The 18487-nt window shown below is 56.7% G+C and overlaps 1 protein-coding gene across 2 annotated transcripts; it reads left to right on the forward strand.

Moving 5' to 3' along the window:
• The first annotated feature begins 5482 nt into the window (after window positions 1-5482).
• CACNB3 (calcium voltage-gated channel auxiliary subunit beta 3) lies at window positions 5483-18298 on the forward strand. Of its 2 annotated transcripts, none has more exons than XM_079774051.1 (13): window positions 5483-5687; window positions 12857-12979; window positions 13208-13330; window positions 13805-13920; window positions 14199-14263; window positions 14475-14494; window positions 14684-14764; window positions 14948-15006; window positions 15184-15293; window positions 15550-15701; window positions 15906-16001; window positions 16119-16268; window positions 16946-18298. In XM_079774051.1, the coding sequence occupies exons 1-13, from the start codon at window positions 5646-5648 to the stop codon at window positions 17258-17260; spliced, it is 1452 nt and encodes a 483-aa protein (XP_079630177.1). In that variant the 5' UTR covers window positions 5483-5645; the 3' UTR covers window positions 17261-18298. The 2 variants fall into 2 exon arrangements, with proteins under 2 accessions (XP_079630177.1, XP_079630176.1); XM_079774050.1 differs by lacking the exon at window positions 5483-5687 and adding an exon at window positions 8006-8997.
• The last annotated feature ends 189 nt before the right edge of the window (window positions 18299-18487 follow it).

The following is an 18487-nucleotide window of genomic DNA, read 5'->3' on the forward strand; positions in this document are numbered from 1 at the left end:
AATGAAGTACTAATCACTTTGGCATCCGGGTGTGGGGACTTCGGGGAAGTCCCCAGTGTTGAACCTGTGGAAGGACAGTGTGGATCAGCGTCTCTGGCCTACAGAGTGTAATGGAAAGAACCCAGGAGGTAGAATCTGAGGATCTGAGGCCAGGTCCACCATGGACTGACTGTGGCCTTTGGAAAGTCATTTAACCTCAGAAGAGGAAGGACTAAGGATTAGTCTCAGGGCATGGGCTACAACCTGGGTCATGACTCTGCAGATTCTCTCCACCACATGCTGCTTACCTGTTTATGAGGTTCTTACCACCTGTGATAACAACTAATTTTAACATAGCCATTCCTTTTCTTTGAATGTTTAAGCCATTCCATTTTCTGAAACCCAGATGTCCCTGTGGAATTCCCAAAGATCCTCTGTTAAGCAAGCGCTGTCCTTTTCCTTCATTAACCATAAGAAAACTCAGTTGCTGAGGGACTTCCCCACAACTAGGAAGTGACAGGAGCAGGACTTGCCTTTTGGTTTTCAGACTCCAAATCCTTAGTCCTTTCCACCTGGCCAGATGGCCTATCCCTGACACTTACCTGCGCCTTCTTGGCCTGTACTTGCTCCCAGAAGCTCTGTAGTTCTCTACCGTCAGGAGGACATTGATTCTGGGGAGGGTTGGAGGCCTCTGCACACAGCATCCCTGAATGTCCTCATGCCTTATTGGGGCTGACTACAGGTCAGAAAGGCCCTAGACTTCTCCTGGCTCTGTTAACCCTGAAGGCATTTGGGAGTCTAGACTTCCAATGCTGGGGAATCACGTGGGCCAAGGGTCCTTTTTTAAAATGTATTTTTTATTGATTTCAGACAGGAAGGGAGAGGGAGAGATAGAAACATCAATGATGAGAGAGAATCATTGATCAGCTGCCTCCTGCATACAGCCTACTGGGGATTGAGCCTGAAATCTAGGCATATGCCCTGACCGGAAATTGAATCATGACCTCCTGGTTCATGGTCGAAGCTCAACCACTTAGCCACACCAGCTAGGCAGGGTCAAGGGTCTTTCAGTCTCACTTCCCAACCTGGCTCCAGGATGGTTGCCAGCTCCCTCTGTCTTCCTGACCCATGACAAGGAGCCAGGACTCTTCACCAGCCTTCTCCCCTCCTCCCTAGGAGCCTTCTTGCCAAGCCCTGAACTTCCCTATCTAGGTCCTGCCTCTCCTTAACAACCCCTCCCAGGCCCCTAGGCCTCAGCCCCCTTGCAGCTGAAGGAGCAGTGAGAAGCAGAGCGAAAGGCAATGGTGGGCCCAAGGGGCAGCAGCTTGAGCAGCCAGCACTATGCTCTCCTCAATAATTCATTGCCAGGGAGGTTGAAGGCACCATGCCCTCATTCTGAGCAGGAGAAGGCCACCACAGCTCAGATCTTTAAACTGAGAGTTGGGAGTCAGGGAAGAGCCAGAAGCTGAGTGGGAGCAAGTAGAAGGGTTCCCAGCCGCCAGCACCCTCCCAGCAAAAGCACCAGCACCTCTCTCTCTACTCTTTGCTAGAGAGGGGCTCTGATCTGGGCTGAGATGAGGGATTTGGTCACAGATAAATGAACCCAGGAACTACAGTGAGCCAGAGGGGTAGAGAGGACCCAAACAGAAACACAGAGCCTCAACCCCACTCACTCTAGCTGTACATCAGGGTCATGGGAGCCTTCTGGGGGCAACCTCAGTCTCTTGTTGGCAGCCCCCCAGCCCCCACCTAAAGAATGACCAAGTCCTTTCTGTCTCAGACTTCTGAAAACCCTGGGATGCTTCAACTGCCCCTGCTAGGGGGGATGTCCCCAAAGAGCTCCACTCCTGATATCTAAGTGAAATATCTCAGAAACCCTCGCCCTCACCCCCTTCTCCACCCCCACCTCACCTCTTTTCAACCCCACTTCCCTGGCTTGTACACATGTGGAAGTAGAGGAAGGAGTGAAACTGACCCCTTGCTGTTATTCAGAGCCCTAAAGTGTTAAGAGTTTGGCAAGAATGAAGGATAGAAGGCAGTAAAGCCTAGTCCAGACTTCCTTCCCCAGACTCCTACGGACCCTGCTGCTACCAGCCCTTCCTCCACCTGAGGCAGCCCTAGAGTTCTGCTCCTGCACCAGCCTCATTCCAATTCATTCTGTGCAACTGGAATCACCCATCATATTGACCTGGAGGGGAAACTGAGATCTAAGACTGAAATAAACATATATCAATCACCTACTATGTGCCAGCACTGAGACGGAATCTGGGAAGCAAGAGAATGAGAGCCAAGCACCTCAGCCCTCTCACCTTCCCTCATTCCCAGGCACCAGAGAACCCCCAATCCACAGAGCAGTCACATTGCCTAGCCTAGAGCGGGCAAGAGTCATGTCTTGAAGCCATAGCTGAGAGCCCAATTCCTCCAGAGAGTCCTGGTGTGGGAAGAAGGTGCAATCTTACTGGGCACACTCAGCAAGAAACTCTTCAGTATTTATAGCAAATGCTGTGTCAGGGGATGGAGCCTGAAAGTGCCTAGAAGCATCAAATATCACCATGGGCCTAGAGGCGGAACCCAGAAAAAGAAGACAGAGATTACAGCAAGAGAGACTGAGGTTTGATGTTGGAGGCACTTCCCTAGAGTAATATCTGGAGTTGGCAATGGGGATTCCCTGTGGAAGCTACTCTGAGCTTTCTCAGATGTGATGTGTAGAACTTTTTGGTCTTGGTGGAATAGATACAAAACAATGAACATGGTGATCTTTGTTCTCTGTCCTTGTGGTTCACAAGTTTTCAAATGCTAAGGCCACTAAGTACCGTGGTGCAGGTTATGCCTTCCTGGGGAGGTAAATGGGAATTGATCAGTAGGGTAACCCCTTGGTGCAGAGCCCTGCATAAAGACTAGCCAAACAGGCTAGCAGAGGCCCTGCCAATTATCCTGAGATCCTGGGGATCCGGGAGGTCAGAGCATAGGGTGAGCTGACCTCAGGAAGAAGAGATGAAGACTGCCTGAGAAGCCCTGGGGACTGTATGCTGGCACTGAGGACCCGAAGGGGCCAAGCGAAGGCATGGCTCCCAGGAATGTGTCCAGTCTAGAAGCCCCTCTTAGGGTGCCAGGTACTGTGAGGTCAGAGCCAGAGGTGGGCGCCCAGTGGAGCGAGTGGGAAGGAAGAGTGTGTGGGTCCCAGCGAGGGCCCAAGGAGGGTTAATCCTGCAAGTCATCTCACATGGAGGGGGCTGGGAGAGGCCAGTTCTGGGAACCTGGAGGCTGGGCTCCCAGCTCCAGCTCTGAGGTTCCTGCCTTCTCTCTGTGTTGTATGGTCCAGCAGCTGGAGTGGAAATGAGAAAAAGTGACGGCTGCAAAGCTGCCCCTATACACCTCAGAGTCCCTCTGATAGGCTGAGAGAAATCATTAACATTTCTATTTTAAAGTAAGGCTTGGAGAGAGGAGAGGGAGGTGTTCTAGGCTGTAGGTTCTGGGAGAGAGGAGGGAGAAAGGAGAGAGGGAAGAGCCAGAGACAATTGTTAGCCTTGGCCAGCACACTCCACCCCACCCCACCCCTTCTCCTATGGAAACTAAAGCTGCCCCAAGGCCCAGAGGAGCCAGTCCATTAGCTGTGGTCAGCGGGGGTGCATGGAGTAGGGGGGGGGGTGTCTCCCTCCAGGTCTTGTTGCCAAATGAAAGGCCAAGCTTCTGCTCCAGTAGAGCCAAACACAAAACAAAAGACCTCTGTGCACATGTTTAAAACACACACACATAACCTCTCTATCTCTTCTGAATAGTTGAAGCTAAGTAACTGGTAGGTAGGTGGGTGGTAAGGGAATCCTCGGACCTACTGGACTAGACCACAGAGAGGGGGGCGGGGAGTGCCCTCCCAAAGCACTTTCCAGGTTAAGTCCAGCCTGAGGAGGAGCTGGGAGTGGAGAGGAGAATTATCTCCCAATTTAGCTCCCTCTGGAATGAGGGCAAGTGGAGGGTCAGTTCAACAGAGAGGGAGAGAAGTCTTCCAAGATTCCCAGGGGATGGGAGGATTGAGGGGAGGGGTTCTGGGCACCCCCAGGGTAAGAGAGTTAAAAAAAGAAGCTCAAGGAGGACAGTGGAGCGCCCTCCGTCGGGAAGAGTTCTAGTTGGTGCGGAGGGAGAGTTGGGAACCCCCGTCATTCAGCTTCAGGGTGTGTCCGTGTCTCCACAAGGGTGTCTGCTGCATCCTGCCAGTCCCCAAGCCGCCGTCTCGGTACGGAGAAGAGTCCAGCGGGGGTGATGGGGGTGAGGAGGGACCAATGAGAAGCAGATCCGCTCCGAGGGCGCAGGGAGAGAGCTGGCTGGGGCTACACCCCTGCTCCCCCCCTGCCCCCGCCAGAACTTGGGCTTGTCCTCTTTGACGTGCCCGCTGAAGGGGGCGGGAGGGGTACTGGCCCGAGGATCGGTCCGAGGCTCTGTACTCCCTGCTGCCCAGGCCCTGCGGGTCGCTGCTGGGCTCAGTGGAGTCGCCCCAGGAGACCGGGATGGAGGTAGGAGCGGTTCAGGGCTCCAGAGAGGCCAAGGATCGAAAAGGATACTTGGGGTGGGAATAGAGTGCCGCCTGGAATCCCATACTAGGGATCTGGAGATGGGACCGCGGTTCCTGGAAAGAGAGAGAGGGGTTCGTCCCGGGCTTGGTAGGGGTCTGGCTCAGAGCTTCGGCCCCTCTGCTCCAGCCAGGGCAGCGCCTCCTGCTGGCGGGGCCCGGCCTCTGCCGGCCGACAGACGGGACCCCGGGGCGGGTACCGCCACCTGGAGGGCGTGCGGCCACCGGGCGAGTGAGTCCAGGGGGCGCTGCAGCCGGTCAGGGAGAGCCGCCTGGCCTCTGCCTTTCGCCTTCGCGGGCCGAGTCCCGACGCGCCAGCGCCGGAGAGAGCAGTCGCAGAGCCTCCCCAGGCGCCGGGCAATCCCAGCTAGGCTATCTCCAGTCGGATCCCGCAGGAGCCACAGGGTCTGGATCTGGGGCCGGGCGGTGGACGGGCTTCCCCGGACCCCAGAGGGAGAGGAGAGCCTGGACGCAGGGGCTAGCGAGCAGCACACAAGCGTTCTTCTCTGATCCACCCGTTCCTCTGCTGAGGCCGGTCGGAGCCGCCGCTGGCACCGCGGCGCGCTCCTCCCCCGGACGCTGGGCGCGGGCGCACGGAGCTGGGGCCGCGGAAAGCAGAACCTTCCACCCGAAACTCCGGAGTTGGGCGGCCCCGGAGCCACTCCAGCCGTTCTGCCGGTGGCGGTGGGAGCTCCAGTCCCGTTTCTGTGGAGGGGTGCAGGAAGAAATGGGGGGGGGGGGGCGCGGAGAAGGGACTACGTGGATGGAAGGACAGTGGGAGGCACCCTGATAAACAGGGACCGTAAAGAGAAGGAAGAGACTAAAATGGAGAGAAGAGGACTGAAAGGCGACGGGAGAGGGCGAGAGTGAAGAGAGGAGGCAAGGCGAGAACGGGAGAAGGAAGGAGGGAGGGAGGGAAGGAGGGAGGAGAAAAGGGGGAGGGAACCCGGAGAGAGGGAAGGGAGCAGGCGGCGGAGCCAGGCGGGCGCAGGGCGAGGCCAGGCGTGCGGGCGGGGAGCCCGCGTGCAGAGCCGCAGCCGGGTCCAGCTCCCGCCTCGGAGCCCCTGGCCCGGGGGAGGGGGAGAGGCCGCTGGCCCGGTCTATGTCTTTTTCTGACTCCAGTGCAACCTTCCTGCTGAATGAGGTAAACGCGGGGCCCCTCCCCAGTGGGTGGGAGGGAAGCCCCACTCCAAGCTAAGAAGTGGGCTCGAATTTGGGGGAAATTGCAGTGGCGGGGAGGGAGATCAGAGATGAGGCTTAGAGTGGAAGAAGCCGTAAAAAAGAAGGGAGTGGCCGGGGCTGGCAGCTTCCAAGCACTTGAACAGGGATGGGAAGGGATGACTGCCTGGGGAGGCAGAAAAGGGGCTAGAAAATAGGGGGGAAGGAGGGCTCAGCCAAACTCCTTCGGGCCCCTCCCTGGGTTCCCTGGGGAAAGCTAGCATGCTAGGGGCTTTGGCTCGGTCCATCTCGTAAAGACTGCGGAGGAGGATTTCCCTGAGGTCCTAGTGCCTGCCTCAGTTTCCCCATTCAATGCCCAGGGATTGGCATCTGCCCGGCTTCCTGGTGTACTTACAGAAGCGAGGTATCCTGGAGGCTCCCCGAGAACTCCAACTCCCAAACCTGGTTATTTGGATTCCCCCCTATGTCTTGCTTCTATGCCGTGGGTGCCTGCCAGCTGCCAGTCTAGCAGCTCTTTCCTTAGAAAGAGGAGGGCGGGAAGAAGCCTCTCCTGAAATGCCTTTTTTTTTTTCTTTCCCTCAACTCTCTCCCCTTATGTGCAATCACAGAAAAGAAAAGGGCTTGGGGTGACATGGACAATGACAGGCACATGTCTGATTACAGGACAGGCATGAGAACTGGAATAAGCAGCTGTGGGTGAGGTGAGAATTGGGGGGGGCGGGGGCGACATTGAGTAGCAACTAAGAGATAAGGGAAAGAGAGAGATGCTCAGAATCTCCTCCTACAAGACCCAGGGGATTGGCCCAGGTACAGGGAACTTGCATCTATCTCCTGGGGGTGGTTGGCATGGCAACTCATGCTTCAGAAGCAGACTTAGACACCATTGTCCCAGGAGGGGATGAAGACGGCAAGGTGTGTGAGGAAGGAATGAGGTTGATGGCAGAACAGCTGTTACCAGGACCCCCTGCTGGTAGGGAGAATCCCAAAAAGAGAGGTGTGGGGAATAGACTGGGGACTGGGAGAGAAGCAGATGCCTCAGCAGCTATCTTCTTTATGAGAGTTATCTCCCAGGAGCGCCTTGAGGGTCATATTCTTTCACACTTCACGCCTCCGTTCTGCCCTCTGGAAGAACAGAAAGGATTGAAAGGCGGAGAATAAAAGAGGAGGATATAGGAATACTGAAGAACTAGGAGAAGGCATAAAAGTGAGAAGACAGTGTCTGGGAACGTCCAATACAGAAGAATCCAATATATTAACCTCCAAATTGTACTGGACGAAGAGGGAACTGTGAAAGTATACTGCGCCCCCCCCCCCAAACACCCAGTGGTGATGGATCCCCTCAGCCATATGGGATCCCACAACATTGTTTGCCAGATGTAGCAGGAGGAAGAGGCTGGGCAGGGCTGGACTGCACCCCTCAGGGCTGACAGGCTAAGGGCAGAGTAAAGGTGATCTTAAGATAAGGCCCTTCTCTCTTTTTCTTGCCAAGGGACCAAGAACGAGTCACAGAAGTAGGAGCCAGTTGGTCTGGGTGGCCTTTCTCTTCCACGCACAGTGCTTTCTTCCACAGGTTTCATCAAACCCTCTCAGAGTTTTGGTTTTCTAATTCCCCTGTAGCCCTGGAAGGTAAAGGGACCAGCAGATTCTTGGGTCCACTTTCTGGGGTGAGAAACGGGGAATGGAGAAAGACTGAGCGCAGGCCCTCCAGGTGTAAACCTCTGTCCCTCCATCTCACACAACGCTCTGGGTGAGTGGGGGTGGGAGGGAAGGTAGGCAATCCAAATTCAAAGGAATACTTTTGCTCAGGAGATGGAGGAAACTCAAACGGGTGGATCTTTGGGGGAAGTTTGCTCATAATAAAGGCTGCTGTTCGGTTTCTAACCTCAAATCTCAGTGCTCCTTTGAAGGAGACAGTCTGGCGCTGAGTGGTGGTACATGTGGCTCCAACCAGGATACCAGCCACCCCACCCGCATCCTTTTGCTAAGGAGGGAATCTGGCCTTAAGCTAGTAATTCTGGGGAGACTTGCCTTTCCCCCCCACAAACCCCAGTGTGGCCAGGATCCCACCTTCTGTCCCAGCCACAATTCCCCTGTCTCCACCCTCTGGTTTCTTTCCCATCGATTCAGGCTCACCTAAAACAGCCCCTCCCTGTCCCAGTTCCCACGGATACGTTGGCAATGCCTGGCACAGTCCTTGGCAAGGAAGTGAGGAAGGGATCCCCCATCTTGGCCAGGCTGGGATGAAATCTGCCTGCGCAACAGGTGCGGGGCTGCCAGACCCCAAACCTCCCCGACGCGCGGGATGGGCGGCACGGCCTTTGTCGCAGGGTCCCAGGAGCGAGGGGCACGGCCACCTGGGGGGAGGGGCTACTTTCCAGGCCTTGACCTGGAGTCGCCAAGCCCAGTCCTCCTCGGTACCATTGCGGGGTTCGCCTTTGGCGTCTCCGGAACCGCCGGGGCACCTAAGCGCAGCCCGCTCACCTGGGACCCCTCCCCCCCCTGCCGCCCGCCCCCGCCCCCGCCTCTTCGGTCTCCCCATTTTCCCGTCTCCCCCTTCCTCCCTCCGTCTCTATCATTTCTCTCTCTCTTCCTTTCTCTCCTTCCCGCCTCCCGGTACCAGCTCGCGCTTTCCCGACTCCGGCCTGGCCTCCCTCCGGGCCCCGCGCCCCCTCCCCTCCCCCGCTCCAGCCCTTTGTTTCCCGGCGGAGTATTTCCTGGGTTGCCGAGCGTCTCTGTCTCCGCATCTCTCCTCGCTCCGCCTCCTCCCAGCCTGGATCCGCCCGCCTGCGGTCTCTCCACCCCTTCCTCCCCGCTGCCCCTCAGGCCCAGAGGGGCTGGGGGACCCACCTTCTACCCGGCCCCGGTCGGCTACCCTCCCCCGGCCGGGTTTCGGGCTCCCCGGGAGGCCGGCGCCCCCGCCAGGTCCCGGGGAGGGGGGTCAGGTGGGCGGGCACTATTGTTTTAGGAGCCGGCGCCGGATTCCACGGCGGCGCTCGGGGTGGCACCGGCAGGGTTTGGGGGGTGGGGTGGGGGGAGCGGTGATTTGAGCTCCGAGCAGCTGGTCTTCGCGGCGCGCTCCCTCCTTCGCGCTCGCTCGCTCGCTCCGCGCTGCCGTCCGCAGGGCTGCGGGGCTCGGAGGCATCTCTCGGGCGCGGCCCGCGGTCCTCGCCCCGGCCTCGGGGCTGCTCCCGCCCCCGGCGCCGCTCGCTTTCCCCCACCCGGACTCCCCCATGTATGACGACTCCTACGTGCCCGGGTTTGAGGACTCGGAGGCGGTGAGTGCCCACGGCGAGGGTGGGGGTGGGGAAGTTGGGTGACACCTCCTCTCCCTTGGACCCTTCTCCCAGTTCGGTACTTTGAAAAGACGTCTCTGTAGCGGGGCAGGGAATGTAGGGGGGCGCTCCAGAAAAGTGGGGAGATGGATTTTCCTATCAGGGGCTCCCCAGTCCCGGACCAAGAGACAACGGTTGTGTGCAGGGAGGGGGTAGTGTGGGGGAAAGACTCGAGCAGGTGTTTCCCAAGCTCAGGAAGAAAGGTGGAGGGGAAAGGGCTGGAGGCTGAGGGCACAGGGGCTTCAGAAATGGCACACACAATGTCTGGAGTCCCCAAAGGAGCGTGTGTGGGGTCTGAACATAACCGCTACAGGAGAAGCTGGGTCTCTTGGTTCCCAGGGGGACCATCTAGACCTGTGCCTCAGGTAAAGGACAGATTTAGGGAGCTTGGGAGAACACCAGAGAACCAGGTACCAGCCTCTTCAAACAGAAAGATCACAAAACTTGAAGATCTCCATTATCCCTTCTCCTGTCCAGCCTGAGCTTGCCTTCTCTCCTCACCCTCCCTCCAGCCCAGCTTCTCTTCCAGGCTGGAAACTGGGCACCCAGCACATGGGTGGGCCGGCCGCCCACTGAACCCCTCCAGCCCATGCCTCCTGCTGAGGTGTCCTCGGAGCTGCGGGCATCCTGAGCTCCTGCTCAGCATGGAGGTTGGAGTGGAAGCCAGAGGAGCTGAGGGCCTGGGGATGGAGAGGAAGCTCTTTGCTCCGAGAACCAGGCAACCGATAAATATTTAATTCTCCTCTTTGCTTTTATCTCCTGACCCACTGAGACAGATCAGCTCATTAGGCAGTGATTCCCGGAGCTCAGAGAGAAGGAAGAGTGCCTGGAAAGAGGGGGCAAGGATGGGGAGCATCTTCTGGGTCCCTTCTCTCAAACAGCACGCGAGAAGGCTCCTTAGGAGAGGACCACTCAGTGGCGGGAAGGGGTCCCTGATAGGTGTGAAAGGTAGAGCACTCCAGGGTTGAAAGGGGAGTGTTGGAGTCTTCTTTCATCTCTTGCTGCCAAACCCAGGAGTTTTAGGGCTCACAGTGGGCAGCTGTCAGTCCTTTTCTGGGGCTGGGCTCCTCCTGCTGGGCCAAATTCCCCATTGGGCCTCTAGGGCTAATTACATGGCAGCAGGAACAGATGATTTTCAAGGCTTTGGTGGACACCTATTTATGATGGTTGAAGAGACAGTTGGCATGGCCCAGGGTGCCAAGGTGAGCTTAAGAAGAAACCTCCCTGGAGGGCTGGAGGGCCCTAGAGAGGAGGCGAGAGCTGCTGCAAGGTAAAGACGGACATGTGGATGGTGTTGGGAGCAGTCTGCTGACCCATCACTTGCCCCACCCCTCTCTGGTCCCTGGATCACCCTCCTCCACTTTCCTTTCTCTCGCCTGGCTCCTTGCTCTCTCTGGGGCCCCCTCTGAAGCAGTAGGAGGGAGATCAGGCTCTAAATAAATCCACTGGCTCATCTCCCTCCTCTCCTTCCCCCGTGCCAGGCAAGAGTGGAGCTGCAGCCTGCCCACACACTCACCAGGCAAGGGGGGCACCACTAGGGCACTGTGCCAAGTCCTGGCAGCTCCGAAGTCCTGAGCCTCTGGCTGTTTTGGCATAATGGGGTAGGGGAGGCAAGACCCCCGATAAGGTTTGGCAGAGGCATCCTGGCTTCCCTACGTGATACCAGAGCCTGAGAGAGAGGTGAGCTCTGAGGACTTGGGAATAAGGAGAGGGGGTTTCATGCTGAGCCCAACTCATTCAACATTTAGGGAGAGATCCTGTCATTCCCATCCTAGGGCAAGCGGTCAGGTAATCCAGGTGCTCCAGGCAGGGATGTTATGATGACTAAATCAGGCTGAGAAACTGGGGAGCGGAGACTGAAGGTTAGACTCCTCTCGGCACAGGTCTGGGCTCCTAGGAGGCATCTGAAAGGTGCTTACCTAAGTGAGTGGTCCTCCTGCCTCCCAGCCTGTTGGGCCCTATTCCCTTCACTCAGCCATCTCCCACAGAGGTGTATTCTGTATCTCAGACCCCTGGAAGGAGGTACCCCTCTCTACTGACTATGTAAAGGTTCTTCCTGGGGCTCAGCCGCTCTTTATCCAACTGCCAAGCCAGCCTTATTTTGTTCTCAAAAGAGATGGGAAACAGGCAGACTCTACTCCTCTGTAAAATGAAAGACTCCCCCCACCTCCCCCGTGCTATCTTCATGTTGTCTACCACAACATTGACTTAGCTTAGGCCCTAGGGCCTGGGCTGACATCAAGCTGACCAGCCCTCTTGCCCATGAAGGGGCTGGAGCAGAGGGCATGCCGGACAGCAGTTCGTCTTCCCCACTGAGAGTCTGGCCTCTGCTGCCTTCTGTAGGTAGTCATGCACTGCGGGCTTGAAGGAATGTTCCTCAGTCCGAGAATATCCTAAACCCCTTCCGTGCTCACACACACATTCCTACATGGACTCCTTCTCTAGGCTCCTACCTTATCTCTGCCACCTGCACCTCAGAATTGATGGAAGTACCACTGCAGGCCTCTGATCATAAAGAGGGGAAACTGGGACAGAAAACAAGATTCCCTTTACCCTAAACTGAGGGGGAAACCCAGACATCCTGACTTCTGTCCTCCTGTCCTAAGGCCCAGATGCTCTTGCTCATTTGTGCATCTTCCTCACGGCCTTGAAGGCGAGCTCTGCAACCCTCCAAACGCATCCTCATCGCCTCATCACCCTTATCCCAGTCTTATCTTACTGTGGATAAGACTCAGACACTCCTGGCTCAGGTTACCAATGACCCCCTCCCTACATCCTCAGGGTCCTGCTCCTCCACTGGGTTGGTTGGCACCAACATGGCCTTCCTCCTGGGCTGATAACCACTTAGGGGTGGAGCTGGGAGCTATAAGCCAGGTGGTGGGCATGGCTCAGCCTCACAGGCTCATGGAGATAGCTTTGTGTTGCTTTTAGTCTGTGTCTTTTTTTTTTTTTTTAATTTTTGTTGGTTTCAGAGAGGAAGGAAGAGAGAGATAGAAACATCGATGAGAGAGAATCATTGATTGGCTGCCTCCTGCATGCCCCACACTGGGGATCGAGCCCACAACCCAGGCATGTGCCCAGACCGTGACCTCCTGGTTCATAGGTCGACGCTAAACCACTGAGCCACACCAGCCGGGCCAGTCTGTGTCTTGTTTGCTGCCCACACCTGGCCAGTTGCCCCAGCACATGTGAGAGGAAAGTGGGGGTAGGGAGAGTGGAGAGGAAGAAACTCCCAGGAGTTGGCAGCTCTGTGTCCTCTTCACCCTGAAAGGATAGGGACTCGGGAGATGAGATCTAAGGGGTGCATGGCTGTATCCTGACACTCAGGAACAGTGCCTTCCAACCAGCATCTCTTGACTGTTCCCAACTGGCTGTTCATCTGCCAGTCGTTTTAAAGGGATAACATCTAGGTGGCTTTGCAGGCTGATGTGAACAAGAGGGCTGGGTCGCCTGGATTCAGAATTATCTTCAATATATCATCTTCAAGACATCTTCCGTCCCTCTGCCTTGGAGGAGGACGTGGTAGAGGGGAGGAAAGGGAGGAAGGAGGGAAGTGAAAGCTCTATTCAAAGCTGCAGTATTAATAGGCTTCGGGGGAGGAGCCAGATCTTAGCACATATGGATTGGGTGGCATTCCTGCAGCCCCAGATGCACTGGGGCCCTTTTCAGGGAAATTGGAGGGACTGTTGGGGCCCAGACACCTCTGTGGACATGGAGAGTCTGGGGTTTGTGGAGGGTTCGAGGGTGCCCTATATGCTCTTTCCACTTGAGCCCAGGGATCACAGCCTCTCCCCCATGCCAGGGTTCAGCCGACTCCTATACCAGCCGCCCATCTCTGGACTCAGACGTGTCCCTGGAGGAGGACCGGGAGAGTGCCCGGCGGGAAGTGGAGAGTCAGGCCCAGCAGCAGCTGGAGAGAGCCAAGGTATCCTCTGCTTGTGAGCTGGGGGCAGAACAGGCCAGGCTGGGTGGAAGCTTGTACTCCGTCCTACTTCCCTAGCGGTCAGTGGGCAGGACGTACGTACGTGAGTGTGAAAGGTTGTGTGTGTGTGATGGGTGGACAATGGGGCCCCCACCCTCTGCTGATGAGGCAGTGGGACTGGAAGGGTGCTCTGAGGCTCCCCTCATTGGCACTGATGGCCAAATTCTCTAGCACAAACCTGTGGCATTTGCTGTGAGGACCAATGTCAGCTACTGTGGTGTACTGGACGAGGAGTGCCCAGTCCAGGGCTCTGGAGTCAACTTTGAGGCCAAAGATTTTCTGCACATTAAAGAGGTGACCACCCACACCCCCCTAATAGAAGCCATTTAATTTCCCTCCTCTTGCCCCGGTTCCTATCCTCTTAGCTTAGTCCTCAGTCTATAAACAAGTCCCCGAACTCCTCAACTTTATCCTTAACACACACACATACATCCCTTATATCCCAAACCCAACAATCCTCAGGGTCTCCATACTTCTGAGATCTGGCTTGGGCCTCAGTCTTCACATGTGTAAAGTGAGCAGTTAGATTAGCTGCCTCTTAGGTCCCCTGCAGGTGACAGCTGTGATGCATCACACTAAAATCTTGGGGTGGCTCAAAACTGTCTGCCCTTCCCTCTGGCACCTTCTCCTGCCCCCTCCAACCCCCCACCCCTTGTGCTGCCTTTGTCAGACCAGCTCTGTGAATATCTCCCTGGCTCTTCAAGCTGGAGAGCCAGAACTGAGGCCTGTGCCTCCTCCCCTCCCCTTTCTGCTCCATCCCATGTCCAGAAGTACAGCAATGACTGGTGGATCGGTCGGCTAGTGAAAGAGGGCGGGGACATCGCCTTCATCCCCAGCCCCCAGCGCCTGGAAAGCATCCGGCTCAAGCAGGAGCAGAAGGCCAGGTGAGAGCAGGGCTGTGACTCAGTCAACGTTCCCTGCCCCTCTCCATGTGGGCACTTTACCTGAAGTCCACTTTACTACACATGCACGCATATCCCACCCCCCTAAACACACACACTCATTCCCACCTATACACATTTACACTGCACAAATATGCACGCATGCACACACAAATGCACATGTCAGACCTCCCTCACTAGCTAAACTACAAGGAAATGTATACAACTGTTCAATAATGTGTGGAACATAGGCGCTTACTGACCTTCCTTTCTCCTTTCAGGAGATCCGGAAACCCTTCCAGCCTGAGTGACATTGGCAACCGACGCTCCCCTCCTCCATCTCTAGGTAGCCTCCCCACAGCCCACCTGTCTTGGGTAGGTGGGTCACTAGGACTCGGGGCAGGGAGATTTTCCCCAGGTGAACGGTGTGGGGAGGGGCTGGGGAGGGGTCAGAAGAGCTGGCAGAAGCCCAGTGTCTCCCCTGGGGAAGGGAATACATGCCCCAGGGCCTTTCCCCCCTTCACCAACATTAATCTTTTATTTCCTTTTCCAAAAAGCCAAGCAGAAGCAAAAACAGGTGAGTCAAGGACGGGACCTGGGCTTGGGGGCTCACGGCTGTAGGAACAGGCTTCTGGGCAGTCTTTGTGGAGGGGCAGCAGAACAGGGAGGGAGGGAGCCCAGAGCTTCTGAGTTGGCCCCACAACCAGTCAGGCATAGGGCAGGCCACCAGGCCACGGCTCTGCTTGACCTCAGGTCAATTCTGCAGGCAGAACATGTTCCCCCATACGATGTGGTGCCCTCCATGCGGCCTGTGGTGCTGGTGGGACCCTCTCTGAAAGGTTATGAGGTGAGAGGAAGTCCTCAACCCCAAAGATCACCTCTGCCAAGCCTGCCATGGGAAGGCCCCAGGGACCATGGGAGGGGCCTGTGTGTGGAGGGGTGGGCTCCAGGGCCATGCCTGCTGCCGCTGCCCTTCTCCAAGGAGGCCCTCAGGCAGCTCCACTCCGTTCCCCTCATCTCTCCCACCCAGGTCACAGACATGATGCAGAAGGCTCTCTTTGACTTCCTCAAACATAGGTTTGATGGCAGGTAAGCTGCTCTGGCCTGAGGTGGCCTGAGAACCAGGGAGAAGTTCATTGCCTCCTAACATATGTCTATAGCAAGGTCTTTTCTAAAGGGAAAGTTAGGAATTAGGAGGTCCTGGGTAAGGAGGGGCCTAGAGCTCGAAAATTAGAAGTGAGCTGTGATTCTCCACTGCCACCCCAGGATCTCCATCACCCGAGTCACAGCTGACCTCTCGCTGGCAAAGCGCTCCGTGCTCAACAATCCTGGCAAGAGGACCATCATTGAGCGTTCCTCCGCCCGCTCCAGCATCGGTGAGAAGTCCCCAGCTCCGGCTTCTCTGCTCAAGGCCTCCTCCTGAGAACCTTCCTCCTACCTTTTTCTTTCCCAACTCTTCCTCTGCCTGCCCCCAAGATTGGCAAGACCAGTCTCCTCAGTTCCCTGTTCTTCTGCCTGCCCAGGCCTTGATGAATGCCCTCTCCCTCCATTATTGGGGAGGCCCCCAAGCCCCACTGGAGGAAGTGGGGAGAGCCGCCGGTGAACACTGTGGCTCACTTGCTCCCTCTATAGCTGAAGTGCAGAGTGAGATTGAGCGCATTTTTGAGCTGGCCAAATCCCTGCAGCTGGTAGTGTTGGATGCTGACACCATCAACCACCCAGCACAGCTGGCCAAGACCTCACTGGCCCCCATCATTGTGTTTGTCAAAGTATCCTCACCGAAGGTAAGTCAGCAGCAGAGGTGGGGGAGGCCCCAGGGCTGCCCTCCTAGAATGCGTCACAGCTTAGCTTGGCACCTGCCCCAGAGCTCCTGAGTTCCCTTTTCCTGGTGCCAAATCACAAGTGGGGGACATGCCCAGTTCCTTCGAGGCCCAGCTCTGCCCAGGGCCCCCAGAGACTCGAGGCCTCACTCTGCCCTTCCCCCTCAGGTACTGCAGCGTCTCATCCGCTCCCGAGGGAAGTCACAGATGAAGCACCTGACTGTGCAGATGATGGCATATGATAAGCTGGTTCAGTGCCCACCAGTGAGTGCCTGGGGCAGCTGCCCCTGTGCCCACTCTTGCTTTTCTAGGGCTGGGGCAGTGATGGAGATGGGGTGGGGAATGCTGCTTAGGGGAAGCCAACATTCCCCCTTTCCCCAGGAGTCCTTTGATGTGATTTTGGATGAGAACCAGCTGGAGGATGCCTGTGAGCACCTGGCTGAGTACCTGGAAGTTTACTGGCGTGCCACCCACCACCCAGCCCCCAGCCCTGGACTTCTGGGTCCTCCCAGTGCCATCCCTGGACTTCAGGTAATCATTTCCATTTGGCACTGATGTTTAGGCTAAGCCAGCCAAAGCAATGCCCCCTCCCTGCCCAGAGGCTTGTCCTTGGCCTCTGGGCCAAGTTTGAGCTAAGGCAGATGGACAAAGGAACTTCCTGATGAGAGGGAATAAATCAATGCGATGGGTAACAGAGGTTACTTTTCTAAGGCTCAAAAGAAACATACTCTCAAACTTTTCTTTTTTTTTTTTTTTAATCTTCACTGGAGGATATTTTTCCATTGATCTTTAGAGAGAGTGTAAGGGAGGGGGAGAGACAGAGAAACATCGATGTGAGAGAGACACATCAATTGGTTGCCTCCCGCACCAGGGCCAAGGATTGAGCCTGCAACCAAGGTACATGCCCTTGACTGGAATCAAACCTGGGACCCTTCAGTCCGTGGGCCGGCACCCTATCCACTGAGCCAAACTGGTGAGGGCTCTCTGGTCTGTCTTGAAGGCAGAGACTGAATTTTGCTGGAGTCAAAAGCTCCAGTTTTCCGTATCTGAAGAGGAAGAATAAGCCAGTATGCTTCCCTCCCTTGCACTGTTTCCTGTACTCAGGAACTGAGGGCTGAGCGGGAAGAATTCCCCATCCCAGTAGACAGGGGAGGGAGGCCAAGGCGAGGTGTGTACTGCCTCGCTTAGAGCTGGTGTGTTGTCCCCAGAACCAGCAGCTGCTGGGGGAGCGTGGCGAGGAACACTCACCCCTCGAGCGGGACAGCTTGATGCCCTCAGATGAGGCCAGCGAGAGCTCCCGCCAAGCCTGGACAGGATCCTCGCAGCGTAGCTCCCGCCACCTGGAGGAGGACTATGCAGACGCCTACCAGGACCTGTACCAGCCTCACCGTCAACACACCTCTGGGCTGCCTAGTGCTAACGGGCATGACCCCCAAGACCGGCTCCTCGCCCAGGACTCGGAGAACAACCACAATGAGCGGAACTGGCAGCGCAACCGGCCCTGGCCCAAGGATAGCTACTGACGGCCTCCTGCTGTCCTGCCCTGGCAGGCGCAGGCACAGCTGGCTGGGCACCCACTCCAGGCAGGTTGGCATTAGACTGGCACTAGGCTCAGCCCCTCACCACCCCCTGCCCAGCTCCAGGGCTGCCTGTGATCCTAAGGTTCTTGGAAACGCAGGGTCCCCCTTACCTCCTGGGCAGTGACCCCCCTAAGCTCCCATTCCAGGTACTAGCTGTGTGTGCTGCACCCCTGGCACCTTCCTCTCCTCCTGCACAAGAAGCTGCCCCACTGGGCAGTGCCCTCAGGCCAGGATCCCCTTAGCAGGGACCTTCCCACCAGACTCAGGGAAGGGACGCCCCCTCAAAGTGACGAGAGGTTGGGGTGTGGGCAACACGACATGAGGAAGAAACAAGGCTCCGGAGCAGACACAAGTCCTAACCGTCAGAGGATTCAGGCTTTGTGCTTTGGGGTCTGAGGACCTCCACTCACCTCACTGCCACTCGAGAAAAGAGACAATCAGAGCCCAACAGGGTGGCACTCCCACCCATCAGCTGGGGAGGCATCTACGTACAAGGCTGGGGTAGCAGGCTGGCTGGGCTGGGGCCAAAGGCCTTACAGCTGAGGGTCTGGAATGGAAGGGTCTCCTCACCCTGCCAGGAATCTTCCTAACATCTGACGGGACCAGGGACAGGAGCTGACCCGAGTTGAGGGTTTGGGAAGGGAGCGCATGTGTAGCAGAGACCGTATGGAACAGCTTTGGGGGCCTCCTTGCCCCCCTCATCCTTTTGCTCTTGCATCCTGTCATTTCTGTTCTTGGCCCTCGTGCCTCCTGGGGCATATGGGCCCCAAACTTTATTCCCTCATTCATAGCTGCTGCTTGTTATGTTCCGGTTAGGTGGAGAGAGACACAGTGGACAGCCCTCAGAGGCCCTGTCTACCCGGCTACCCTTGCCTTATGGCTCTAGTGTGTGACCTACAGAGCATGCTCCACAAGACCCTGACCCACCTCACTGTCATCACTAATAAACACCATGCACAGTCCTTCGGGCTCCTGTTCTGTCTGCTGGCTCAGGTGGCCGGTTCCTCATTGTGTGGCCCAAGTCTAGAGAAGGCAAAGAAATGTCCTGGCCTCCTTTCTCTCTCAGAGGACCCACTGAGTGGAAAGGGACAAAGGAGAGCTGGGGAAGAAACTGTATTCCCAGCCCACCCCCCCACTATGCCCTCAGGCCCAGGTGCATCTAGGGATTCA

This window comes from Cnephaeus nilssonii (assembly GCF_951640355.1).
Source record: "Cnephaeus nilssonii genome assembly, chromosome: 6".
Classification (NCBI taxonomy): Eukaryota; Metazoa; Chordata; class Mammalia; order Chiroptera; family Vespertilionidae; genus Cnephaeus; species Cnephaeus nilssonii.